Genomic DNA, 14,112 nt, shown 5'->3' with positions numbered 1-14,112 from the left:
TAGAAAAGAACAAAAAAGAGAAACGGAGATTTGTGCTTTTACGAGCAAAATCTTTGTCAGGTGAGCCTCTCCAACTCCCAACGGCTGTGGTTTGGACGTTACTGGCAGTAGTGGATGGCAGAGAAGCGAAGGCAGACTTCCGAAAGGAGACGAAAAAACGATTCATGAAGGCTTTTCTGGAAGTATCAAAAATGGAAATTAAGAAAAAAATAAAAAAACAAGAGAGAGAGAGAGGAATATCAAGGCTGCAAATGGACATGGATTCACTGTCTTGATCTTTGAGGGCTTGGGCTTTTTTTTTTTCTTCTTCCCATCAAAGTCATATTCACATGGTGCCTGTGTGTGATGTTTGAACAATGCCCAGCGGCAGCCCTGACATCAAAGGGTTTCCATAGCAACCCCATGTGCCCTGCAGTAGGACGAATGTCTTTAGGTCATTTGCGAACCGCAGGGCGACGGCTACATGTCAGCGTCTCCGTCGTAGGCGAGAGTCAGCGGCTTCAGTCTGTTGTTCATCTGCCGCCGCTGTGGCTTCTTTGGCTTTTTGCTGCGGAACAAACAAACAAACAAAGAAATGGAGATAAAGTTTAGAGACCTGGGTGAAAAACAGCTCTTTGATGCCTTGTGATGTTGTATTTTGTCACCTTGAATAGTACAAGCTTCACGATGGGACTCTTATTTTGGTAGGGTGACTTTTACTTTGGTGGAAGCCAATTAATCCTTGTTGTGTGTGTGTGTGTGTGTGTTGTCGTGTGCAGCGATGCTAATTCAAAACGTTACCTGCTAATGTGTTACGCTGATAATGTATTTATTGAATTCCATGATATTCTCTGTGTTTGTGGTGTAAGGTCGTTATAAGAGCTTATAAATATTCCGCTTTGTTGATTACAGACTGACTTGATTTTCACTCGTCATGTGACATTGGTCAATAAAGGAGCAGTAACAGCACACCTAGTGGAGGTAGAATTTGGATAATATCTAACGGTTTTAACTGACTGTACTAGTGACTAGTGACTAGAGACTAGTGTACTCTAATCCATCCTTGCTATCAGTGTGAGCATTTTGTGATCTATCAACTCAATATTCAAGGCCTGACACTATAATCTGTCCTGAGATCCAAACAACGCTGGCATTACATTATAATTTATTAATAATTAATTAATGTCTCCAATGATCGAATACACACGGAAGCTATTAATGTTTCCAGAAGACCAAATTAGGGTTTAATTTGACCACACGTGTGTGTGTCTGTGCTCCTCCAATAAATCCACCAGGGGTTCCCACATCTTGGTCTTGGACATCAAATTCAAGGACTTTCCAAGGACTTCTCAAGACCAATACCCTCAAATGTGTTGACACAACTTAAGAACTTGTAAGAGCCTCTTTTATTGATTTGCAGCACGCTCGGCATCTGCATCAAGTGATTGTCCTTGGGATCTTGGTCAAAGTCAGTGTATTGTAATTTCATTTGGTGAGAGACAGACAGACAGAGAGAGAGAGAGAGACAGAGAGAGAGAGAGAGATGTTGGAATTTTCATTTCCCAGGCATCATGTCGATATGTGCTCTCTCTTTGCTCAGCTTTACTCGCTCATTGTTCTGCAGGGAATCTCACATCTACGGCAGAGAGAGAGACAGTGGACAGTGTCCACAACGCCGCTAGTAATTACGACTCAAAGCTTAGTGTACATCAAGCAATGCAGGGCGCGTGAAACAGTAGGTGGCGCCGTCAAACAAGGGAGACATTTCCCTAAATATCAGCTTCAAAAAATTCAAGCGCTCGCAATGACTCATGTCTATGTCTATTTCAGACACACACGTGTCTGTTATCCTCAAATGAATCTATCAGGGTTCTCATATCTTGGTTTTCAAGGACTTCCCAGAACCAATACTCTCAAATTCAAGTGACTAAAAAGATGGGAGGGCAACTTGTAGACTGAGAGAGTGAGTTTTGGGAATTTTCATTTCCCAGGCATCACGTCGTCATGTGCTCTCGCCTGGCTTAACTTTACTCGCTCATTGTTCTGCAGGGAATCTCACGTCAACGGCAGCGCGAGGTCAGGGATTACGACTCGACGTTAGTAAGCAAGCGATGCAGGAAGAGTAGGTGGCGCCGTCACAAACACAATATCAACTTCCCTTCTTTCTTGCAGAAAATTCAAGCACTTTCAATTTTCAAACACTTTTAAGGGCCTTGATTTGTTGTTCTCAAGGATTTCAAGGACCTGTGGGAACCCTGATTCAAAGACACCTTCTGTTCACTGTAAAACATTAGAGGGTCGGACATCTTTAACGCATCTTGAGGACTTGTTTGCATTCAAACATGCAAACGGCTCCATGTGCATTTAACGCTAAGCAGAGCACACTTTGGCGACGGCACTAAATATGAATGTTCACCCTCGCTCCACCAAACCACGTGGACATTAATTTTCCCCCCATAAACTATGAATAATCAGCAGTCATTATGTTCAGTGTAATGGATTAATTAAGTCTGGATGTTCGTTCACTGTGGAGCAGTGATCGGAAACGGCAGCCCCTCAAAGGCAGTTTGAAATAATTAAAAACGTGCAACGCGCTTTGAAAATGGAGCGCAGTAAAGTGAAAGCGATTTTCGCTTAAATGGATTATAGACGTGGATTAAATCTGCCGCGGTCCTTTGGAACGTCGACGGAATTAATAACCGCTGCGGCGAGGCGCTTTATTCTCGTTTAAACGTAGTGTATTACACAAGAATAAAGAGCCGCCGCAAAACAGTTACTCACGTGTGCTGCAAAATATGCTTTTATGGTGATGTCCCTACATGTAATGTGCATGGATGTCCACACGATGGTGGCAGAGGAGAAGAAACCTACAGTTGTAACCTCATTGTTGTGATGATAAGTCAGGACAGAGTGGATTTTGTGGCTCAGGACGAGGCAGAAATAAATGGTTGGGACAAGGTTGTGTTCAGGTGTTATTGGACACGCCAGCGTCTGCTTATTCAAGGAGTCCAACACTAACACTGCTCCGTTTTCAATGTTTCGCTTTTCTCCACACTCTTCCTTAGACTGTGGCACGGACGTCCACAAAAGACGTGTTTTCTTTTTGATTTTGTCAGAAAATATACATTTTCTTAAATTCTATAAACCAGTGTTTCCCAAACTTTTTAATACGGGGACCTACTTTTTTTTTTTAAAGGTAACAAATCATCTAGAACCAAGTCACGACACAGATCGTGACGAGAGCCAATTTGGGCCCAATATAACTTTTACGACTATTTTTCTTAACTCCCATTTCTTGAATACCTGGTATTATTTTGAATAGGTAATCCAATCATTTAATTTTAGATCTGTGAATGGCTGTTCTGTCATTTCTTTCTAGGATTTTCAAAGAGACGCCAAACGTGACAATTCAAGTGTGACGTTTGTGTTTGCGGTGAAGCCCAGCAGTCAGGCGGAGTACGTGAGTGTTCAGCGGAAGTCACACAGCTCACCTCCAAGCCACGAGTCAAACAGGCACGCTAGGTGTTTGGTTACGAGTGAGTGACAGGGAGAGGTGAAGTGAGGTGAGGTCTTCACTAAGTGATGAGAGTTTCAAAGTGAGCGGGTGCTTGTGGCAAAGCCTGCTGCTGCTGCTGCTCGGGTTGCTGTTGTTGTGATGGAGGCGTCTGCTGGAGCTGCTGCTGCTGCAGATGATGTTGTTGTTGTTGTTGTTGTTGTTGACTGTGCTGCAGTAACTCGTCATGCTCTAGTTTCTGGCAGGCAGGACAGGTGTAAGGCTCCGAGTCCATCCAGTAAACCCCGTCTGACGGGGACTTGGACCGCGACGTGCGGCAGAGGCAACGACCACAGAAACTGAGCGGAGAGCAATGAGAGCGGAGGAGCGGGAAAGAAAGAAATAAACAAAAACAAGATGAAGGGGGGAATGGTGAACACAAAGCAAAATGAAGGGTAAAATGAATGAATGAATGAACACCAGCGGCGATGTAAGGGAGGTCACTCAGCATTATGTCACAGGGTCAGAACCACTGCTGTAAACGTGGCCTCCGTTACATCACTGACAGTTAAGCGAATGATGGTATGAAGTAATAACTGAAAGCGATGATGGAGTCAGCGCATGTGTGGCAGAGACCCGGCGTTACATTACCATGCTAGGTACGTCATCGAGATGATGAAGACGAGCAGAACAAAGGCTCCGGCTGCGACGCCGTACACCCAGGTCTTCAGCTTCCCATCTGTTAACACACACACACACATGCAGACTGTTATGGATATACAGTATACACACAGGTATAATCTATGTATATCTATGTACAAATTACACATCCATCCATTTAAAAAAAAGAATTGTTTGATTATCGTGGCATTTTTTTGGACAGATTTATTTAATTCTTATGTCAAAAATCTATCAAAAGAGTTTTAAAATGAGATCAAAAATGGGAAATGCTAGAAATAAAGCTTTAATTCGGGGATTTTGATTACACTTCTAACAACGGAGTCCGATTTCCGAAATAAAAGTAGCTGTTTTGATCGAGTTACATGAGAATTAGCAGCAAGTCAAATCAGAAATTGGTAGAATGACATTACAATTAGATCAGATTTCAATCAAATTGAAAAGATTCTAAAACTTTGACATTTTCTTTTCAAAACTGAAGCTCAGAAATATTTGGAATAGAATTAAATTCACTTGTAAAACCACATATTCTCTCCTATAGTTCTATAGGGGAGAGCCCACTACCACTGTGCTGTACTGTATGTCATTTCAGTTCCTCATCTGAGCTGCAGAGGGCAGCAAAGTGTGGCCCTGACTCTAGCGACTCCTGAATGTGACACAAAAAGGTGCACGGATCAAAAACACAAAGCTTTTTAACAAGCAGTGTGCAGTACAGTGAGGAGGGAGCGATGCACCTGTCTATAAATATGCTGTGACACATGAGTGTTAATAAGATGCAACACATCCCTCCATGTGTGTCTCAATATCACCTCACAAACACAGATATTTCAGTGTCAAGAGTGAAAAAAACTAGGAATTCTTTTTCTCCTTTGACTCACTCATGACCTCAGACTCAGGCCTGTGCTGCACTGTGTTACTGTACCTGGACCAAAGGGCTGCAGGAACCAGGTGCGTCCCACGCGGCCCGGCGAGCTGGCTGCGGGCTGCGTGGGGTTAAAGGCTCGGATGGTCTTGACGTCGGCCCGGTTGTCTCCCGCCGTCGGGATCTCCAGCACTGGGATGACGGTGCACTGGTCCAGCAGGCCGTCCGACGTCATCACTTCAGTGTAGCCTTCTTCACAGCCGCACACGCCCACCTGTCAGAGTAAGATTATAGAGAAGGTTGAAGCCTTTTTTCTCCTTTTTTCTCCCATTTCGGTCAGTAAACGCACGCTGTCTTCGTTTTTCTACGTGGGTTATGCAGATTAAAACGTGACAACAACATCATATATAAATGTTTGACTGCCCGCAGTTGGGGAAATCTGTGTTTTCTTTCTCAGACTCGGAGTAAAAACCCACAAACATGAAAGCAGACGAAGAGCAAACATGTAGAACACGGTGTGTAGTTAGTGTCTGCAGTGAGGCCCTGCAGTCAGGTGCTGATGGTGTTTGATGTGGAAATGAAAACAGTCTTCATTCTCTCTCTCTTTGATTCCACTTCCTGTGGAACCGTCTTTCCTGACACTTTCTTTTCATCCTCTTGCTCTTTGCTTCGTCGTCCTTCCATTTCACCCTTTTGCCTTCTGTCCCGTACATCCCATCTTCTTTCTCCCTCCCCCTTGAACGTGTTGTCCTTTGCTTTTTGCATCCATCATTTTCCTGTCTTTTTCCCTTCTTTCTAATTCTCTCCTCTTTCCCTCTGTGTTTCTGTCGTTCCTTTGTACTCCATTTTAGTTCAACTTCTTCCCTTTTCCCCTCACCCCTTTGCTTTCCAACCTCTCTTTCTTCCCCTCCTGCCTTTTCTTTAATCCTTTCTGCCTCTTCCTCAATCGTTTTGCAACTCGTGCAATTTATCTCGCCAAACCCTCGGGGGGGAAGGAACCAGCCCCTGGGTCGGGTTGGAAACTGAACATGAATAATCAAATAAAAGGAAAATGCAGACACAGCCTGAATAAACAAGGACGCAGGGAGAGGAGGGAGAGAAGAAGGGAAGAAAAGACTTTGAAATGAAGGTTTAAATGACTCGTCGACACTCAGTCTGTCACTTTCCCCCCTGCGCTCCCGTCCTCCTGCCATTTTGTTGTCAGAGTCAATAGTCAATCAACGGAGCTGATGTGCTGTGTCTGTGTTGTCATCACCTCCAGGAAACACCGTTGTTTCTACCTCGCTGAGAGATTCGTATTTTGTATTTTGTCCATGTCGGTTCTTTCAAAACACGTGGGTTTCTATAGTTACAGGCCACACCCCTGGAAAAACAAGTAGCCTAAACAAAATAAACAAACATTGTTCCGATTTTTTTAACTACTGCCTTCCACTGTGACGATCATTTAACACGCCTCCAATTAACATCCGTTGTCGTCGAGCTGTGCTGCGAGTGACACAGAAGACACTTTGAAATCCTTCGAAACCACCTCTGCATGTGGTTTGAATCAGCTTGGGAAAAACTGGATCAATCTGATCAGATTAGGTTCAATCTGAATGTGTTTAAAAATCCCTGGTTTGTGCTTAACGAGGCCTTATACTGCTGTCAATCATGCAGTGTTCATCTATTTTACCCGCCTTCACGCAAGCTCCGGAATGTGGCTACATCTGTCCTCTGAATGTGGTTTTTCGAGATTTGATTTGAGGATGAATACATGATGGATTGCAGGAGCTGAGACCTGAACCTCAGTCGATCGGATCGCTCAGATTTCAATGCCAGGTCTGAACTGGAGCTAAAAGTCGTCTAGCGTGAACTTGTCTTGCATCCTAAAATCAGCTCTGTGACTCTGTGACTCTGCCGCCGTCTGATTTGTCAGACAGAGGGCGTGTGCAGACGAGATGAGCCGCCGCCGCCGCCCCCCCCCCTCCCACACCTCCACATCACATCCCTCTCTGCATTCATCACTCTGCAGGGGGTCCCCCAGCTCCCCATCTCTCTCTCTGGAGGATCACTTCAGAAGTTGCCGGCGTGCAAACAGGAGCTGCGTGTGTCCCACAGCAGACAGAGCAGGAAATGAGGGATCATTTACATCTCACTGGCAAATAAAGGAGGAGGTGTTTGCTTTAGCCCCACACCTTTCGCTTTATAGCACAAAGCATACGTCCATTAATTTATACTCAGGATAACCTTGCCTCTCAAAATAAACACAATCTTCAGCGCCTTGTGGGGAAAAAAAAACAAAACTTCCACGAACCAAACTCAGGCTGGTAAATCATTGGGTAAATTCTGTGATATATACACCTGAGTTGTGGCATGAAAAGTATCATCTCTGCCTCGTAACCCTGCGGTATATCACTAAATAATAACTCACTGCTTCATAAAAAGTCTGCCTTCTTTTTCCCCACCGCTAATCTGTCACTGTGAGGAATAACTGGCTGCACAGGGTGTTTCTATCCAAGCACTGAGCTCGTCACTGGTGGCAGAATTATTTTCAATAATTAATTAATTGTTAATTCATTTTTTATTAATTAATTATTGAAAATGAAGTGTAATTAAAGATGAATTTATGCTCCGAATGAATATAAAAGCAACCACTTGATTGCGATTTATTTTTTTCTTTATAGAAGTCAACAAACATTTGTTTAACCCTTTAACACTGAGAGTATTGCAGACAACAAGTTGAGAAGTTGCAGGTCAAAGCCATCATGTGGTTATTTCGGTAATTTCACTTGCGCTGTTGTAGTACAACATGTTTGTTTTTTGAATGAAACTTTATTTTTCTTCATTTTAATTTGTTAACCAATGCAGTAAAATTGTAAATATCTAGCCAGATATTAAAAGTTATTCTGGAAAAATGGGCAAAGGCACTTACTCACAGGACATTTTCCAGACCTTTTGCCCATTTTTCCAGAATAACTTTCAATATCTGGCAGTTATTTTCGATTTACTGCATGTCAAAATAGTGTATTAACAATTTAAAGGAAAAACAAAACGTTTTATTTACAAAAAACACTGTAGATTTTGCATGTTATGTTTGAAATTGTTTGTCTTTGTCTCAATGTCCAAAAACAGGTCACAAAATGGAAATTATGTACAGACTTTTTCCCCCTTTCTGGTGACAAAGACGCTGATTCTCCGGCTTGAATGAAACTACCGTAATAACCACACATTGGTTTTCACTTACAACTTTTCCGATCGGTGTTAAAGGGTCAAGTCATTTAGGCCATTTAACCATTTTTAAAAGCACCTCACCATAACTCACTCTTAATAATGGGGACACACTGACTGAGCCTGTTATTACACATCCATTTGTTATTTGTACCACTCATCTATGCAGGATAATAATGGGGGGAACTTGGAGCCAATCCCAGCTGAAACTGGCAGAGAGGGAGGTTAACACCACAGCACCAACACAAAAAGACAAACAAACGTTCAAACCTCCAGCCAGAGTCTCCAATTAAAGCTGGAGAAACCTGGAAAAACCCCACACAGAAGGCTCAGCTCCAGCTGTGCCGCCGCCGCCGCCGCCACCACCGCCGCTGCTGCTGTGTGTGTGTGTGTTATCACCCACAGGGTAAATTTTCTACACTGGAACATAACACGCCTCCCTTAGTTTACAAGGGATTCTATCAGTACTTAAGTGTTTTATTGTAGCATTAAAGGGCCACTCCGGTGATTTATGGTTGCACTTCTGTACAGTTGGCAGAGCCGCAAGAAAACAGATTAAACCAAGAACATTAAACCTTGGAGCTGAAGAGGCCAAGACATTATGACTTTAAGTCACCATGAGCCATTAGATCCTACACTATAGTCCCTATATCTGTGCTGGTCTGCACTCTGTCAGGGTGTGTGTGTTTGTATGTGTGGCCTCTTTAGGAGCTTTTCTGGCGTAAACGCTGGCCTTGTCAGGATCAGTAGTCCCTTAATGGAGACCAAAACATGGTCCTTATGAGGCAGAACCTCATTTCTGAGGACCTGGTTAAGTTTAGGGCTAAGGATAACACTTAGTTTAGGCTGTGTCAATGCAGTGTCCTTAGAAGAATAGCTGCACAAATGATGTGTGTACTTATTTCCATATTTGCCAGAGGAGCCAAACAGCTCAACATGAGAAACATAATAAGGACGTGTACTCTGTACCACTGCACTGTTTGAGTACATTATTTACCTTTATATAAGTCTGCATTTGTATTGCATTGCCTTGTTCTGCTGTCCACCTCTACTGGACCTTCTGCTGCTGTAACATTAGTTAATCTGCTCTTAAAGGAGTTGTTCAGGATTTGTGAAGCAGGGCCACAGAGGGACGCGAGCGACGTGAAAACACGGCTGCCACCGTGGACACCGGAGAAAAAAGGCTCCGAAATATGAGCCAGCTTAAGTGCACACTATCTTAAGAGGATGTTCACTGCTTTACCTGGCGATTAGGCAGCCTTGTCAACACAATTTTGCCAAAAAAGAGTCTTTGTCAGAGTAATTTACACCCCAAGAGTCAAAAAACACTTCATATATGAATATTGTTGCCTGGAATTGATGTCTGAAAACAGCTCCACTGAATAACATCCCTACAGAACTCTAACCTATCCTGAAAAATCTGATATTACAGCACAAACATCCTCTTTGCAGTGACTCCTGCTCTCACTGAACACGATTTAAGGCCCTAACTTTAAGGCACTTAAGCCACCGAACATAATCCTGTCAGTAATTATGTCTGCCGCAGAATTTGTAAAGAGGCATCATTTTAACGTGTCAGGATTGCCTCTGTATGCGCTGCCTACGCATGGACTCCCACTTTCCCCATTTGGCTTTTAATCCAACCTTGTTTTTTATTTTGAAAACACAAGACTTCCAAGACATTTTAGCCTCTAGAAAAAAAAACCGAAATAACAGACTCACAGAGCTCACATTATCACTGAAGGAGGCTGAAGCCCATATTGATTTGATCTCCTGCATGGACATGACACATAGTTTCCTGTGGTGCTGTAAATCGACCTGCTGCAAGCGATGCTGCTGCTAATCTGTCATAATCACCTCAGAGGGCATGTGGAGACAAAGACTTTTTTTGAACTACATGCTTTCATTCAAATTAATCTTTTTTTTTATCGTCTGTAACGACATCTGTGGCTAAATATGTGTTTAAATCGTGTTGGATAAATGGATTTATCTTGTGACCCAGATTTTTGACGGTACACAGTGAAGTGAAGTGCACGGCACTTCGGGGCTGACATTTCAGTTAAACATCTGTCTGAACTAACACTATTGATTACCCCCCACTCTTCTCCCACAGCAGCACTGTAAATCCTCCCATTTGGTCCTCACAACAAATTAGTCACAACAAAGAACCAAGACTTGACATGAAAACCTTTGGAGGAAACAAAGAAAATGCCACAGACATGAGATAAGAGTAACATATTCTTTATATGCTGATGAGACTGCGTTATGAGTAAGACGCACTGAAAAGGCGGAAAAATGTCTGGTCTCCTTCCCACAAGATTCATCTATTTTTCATGGAAACCACAGATTCCACATAAATTGCTCGCGTTCTAAAATTGTAGACACAGAGAATTACATCACTTCATATCGTTTTATTTTATATATAACTTGATACACGTGGCTGCTCGCTAGTCTCCGGTTGCTGACCACAGTCTTAGTTTTGTTTGCCCACAGATGACATCAAACCTTCTGAACTTAGTGTCGGAGTCAATGTTAATGATTTTTTAAATTAATATTTTTATATTTGACATGAGGGGGGATGATGCAAAAAAAACACTTTCATCTCTCCAGGCTGAACATTGAACCCTTGTCATGTTTTTTGTTGATTGTCTTGCCCAGGTCTCAACTGTTTACTGCTCCCATTGTGGTCTTTGATTGGTTGGGAAGGCTCTGTGACATGTGACATGTTTTCCTTGTGTGTGCATGGGTAAGGTAGGTAGAAGGTAAATTGGACACTCTGAATTGACCATGAGAGTGAATGGTTGTTTATCTCTATTTGGCCCTGTGATGGACCGGCCAACTGTCCAGGGGACTGGACTATTACCCTGGACTATTGCCCTATGTCAACTGAGATTGGCACAGTACCCCCCGCGACCCTCATGTGGAGGATAAAGTGGTAGGAAATAGACGCCAACTAGGGGATAAAAGACCACAAGTGGTTTGTTGTGAACTCACCACCAGATTTGTTTTTTTTGTGCAGCAACAGTGCTTGAAATTTTCCAACTGCCTTTTTAAACCAATAAAACTCAAACGCATCACTCATTCCCTGACAAACGGCAGCAGCAAATCTGTGAAAGCTGAAGACTGGACCTGATGTGAGTAGTAGTATAGTATTGAAATCACTCACCTCCGTGCAGGTGGAACGTGGCTTGGTGCAGGGCGGGTCACATGATCGGTCAGCCATTGGCATTGCAGTCATAGGGCATCCACCTGCAGGGTCAAGACCAAAAAGGTCAAACTCGGATGGTACAATATTACCGGATAAATGTGTCTCACACTCAGCTCTCTGTGCCGTCATCTTTCACTGAGTCTCAACTCATTAGTACAACAAGCCTCATCATACAATGTGACATTAGAATAAGTTCATAATAACCACATTCAGAAAAAAAACAATCCAACTAACAACTCCAGACTGACTCTGGCAGTTGTTTGTAATTAACCACCCTATTGTGAAACAAATATATGTATTTCTTCATCACTAACTGAAGTAGCTTCATCAAAAATGTAATGAGACTTACGGCGTAATCATGGCAGTAAATGAACAGAAGCAATTAAATAGTTATCCGCTATGATTTGTGTGGTAATTAATTCCAGGGCTGAATGTCACTTACATACAGTATTAGCACGTCTGTGGTTTGACTTCTAAATGTGGAATCATGAAATTGCAACATTAATGAAACATCCATAGTTCCACATAATAATTCCATAGCCATGAAGCATGTTACTCTGAATTGGGGAATACAGGTTTCCCAGTATGCACATTCCATCATTGCAGGCTCACTTTCAAGCTTTTCCAGCATTATTATTACAAATACATAAAGAGTACATACTCAGAAATTATTATTTTACTCTTTCATAGAGAATTCAAAGGATTTCAAAAATGGTGATACTTTCTTATTTAGCTAGCTAGCCAGTCAGCCTGCTAGCTAGTTATCTACCAGGTAGCAGGCTGGCGAGATAGCTAAAATATGAAATGAGATGGATTGATAATATAAAAATGAAAGTAGACTATAATTGTTGTTTTAATAGATAATATACCCACTCAGCTACTCAGCCTGCTATCTATCTATCTATCTATCTATCTATCTATCTATCTATCTATCTATCTATCTATCTATCTATCTATCTATCTATCAAGCTACCTGATAGCTTGCTAGCTATCACTTTAATAGGTACACCTGTTCAACTGCTTCTTAACGCAAATATATTATCACTTGGCAGGAACTCAGTGTATTTTACATTTTATGTATTTAAACTGAGCGTCAGAATGATTCAGAAACTGTTGTTCTACTGGGATATATTTTTATAAAGCAGACACTTCAGGCAGAATTTTGAAATTCAAGCACTTTCCAAACTTCAAATTACATTAGAATTCAAGCACTTTCAAGAATTTTCAAGCTGAAAATAACACCATAAAAAATAAGCTGGATACTATAGCCAGACAGCACTAGTGACAAGGATCAAACCAGCTCAGACTCTCAGAAAAAAAACCCGTCTGTGAAAACATTGTAAGCTATCAGATCAGCTTCTTGAATATTTATTAGTTGGCCTGCTCTGGGAGCAATCTCAGGGAGAATATTCATGAGGGGAACACCACTGCTAGTGAAGAAACCTTCAAAAGGAGGACAAAAAAAAGAAAAAGAAAAGAAAAAAAATCAGTGGGGCCTATCAGAACAGCCTCAGATAGAAAAACATAAAATATCGGGTACGTTCGTTTGCTTCTAGCGTAGCCTCAGAGCTGAGTATTGGAAATGTATGGTATGAAATGTGGTGGGGGGTTCGGGAAGAATGCTTTAGTTGCAGAGGTTGAACCTGCCACGTGAGATTAAACTGTGGCTGTAAAATTTAACACAGCTACAGATTAAAGCCTCATCTGCTTGCACGTTCCCAGATACTGCTGTCAGGAAACACTGAAAATGCTGTCTGGGATTCCGACACGCTGCGTGACAGTTTTAAGTATAAGCTCACCCGTGTGTCAGCGTTGTGCAGATTAGAGTCTCGTTAAAGAGGCTTTTTACTGTTAGTGTCTGTCTGGAGTCTACGATAAAGGTCCTGGTAGCAACGGTATCACCATAACAACCCGACCCTGCTGATATGGAGATTCACTGATTGTTTAATTTTGTCTCAGGCATTTTTTTTAAAAGTGATAGATGAGGTTTTTGGATGCCATGCAAGCTGCTAACATACTGCCACTGATGAAAACCAGCCTGAGACATGGATGCTTGCCCTGCCTGAAAACATGATTTATATCACTTTATCTCTCCTGCACCAAAATCAATAGTTTTTTTTGCTTGATTGGACAGAGGAGCTCTTTGGTCAGACATAACCGGAGAAAGTTGAGTAACAATGTCTACCTGTGACATTTAGGCCATCAGAGCGCTGACACCAGACTTGTCGAGATGAGCCCTTCCACGGTCCACTCCTCCACTTGTATTCAAAACACTGGCCCTCTGCAGCAGGAACATAATCAGACACAGTAGTTACCAACAAAGTAATGCATCATATTCTAATGAATAGTGTATTTAAAGTAAAACTCATAAACAAGTTAAATACATGTAAAACAAAAAAGAAATCTCTGTGCTGGACTGACCTGTACACGGTCGAGCCTCCATCTCCTGCTCTGGACACTGCAGCAGGTTCTCGGGATCCTGGGCCACCACAGCTCGGGATCTGACCTGGACCGAGCCGAAGCCCAGGTCGTCCCCGCTCACACAGCTCAGCTGACACGGACTCCATGTGGTCCACTCCTTCAGGTAGCACTCTCCTGTGGAGGAAACAAGAAAGTGTCACACTGTGTGCCAGAACCACTTATATGAGTAAGTGGTGTGTATCAAATACCTGAGAGAATCTGCAC

At 42.5% G+C, this 14,112-nt stretch overlaps 1 protein-coding gene across 2 annotated transcripts in view; it reads right to left on the bottom strand.

Moving 5' to 3' along the window:
- Positions 1–307: 307 nt before the first annotated feature.
- LOC122786292 (thrombospondin type-1 domain-containing protein 7A-like) overlaps positions 308–14,112 on the bottom strand; it is a 115,432-nt gene continuing 101,627 nt past the window's right edge. For both annotated transcript variants that reach the window (XM_044052488.1, XM_044052487.1), the window contains exons 24-29: positions 13,849–14,022; positions 13,613–13,708; positions 11,386–11,468; positions 5,073–5,286; positions 4,124–4,211; positions 308–547 (exon numbers count right to left, since the gene is read on the bottom strand). In XM_044052488.1, the coding sequence (XP_043908423.1) occupies positions 460–547; positions 4,124–4,211; positions 5,073–5,286; positions 11,386–11,468; positions 13,613–13,708; positions 13,849–14,022 (743 nt within the window). In that variant the 3' untranslated portion in view covers positions 308–459. The remainder of the gene's footprint in view (positions 548–4,123; positions 4,212–5,072; positions 5,287–11,385; positions 11,469–13,612; positions 13,709–13,848; positions 14,023–14,112) is intronic.

The sequence above is a fragment of the Solea senegalensis genome, linkage group LG20, assembly GCF_019176455.1.
Source record: "Solea senegalensis isolate Sse05_10M linkage group LG20, IFAPA_SoseM_1, whole genome shotgun sequence".
NCBI lineage: Eukaryota > Metazoa > Chordata > Actinopteri > Pleuronectiformes > Soleidae > Solea > Solea senegalensis.
The sequence above is the reverse complement of the archived record's forward strand: the minus strand, read 5'-3'. Positions and strand labels throughout refer to the sequence as shown.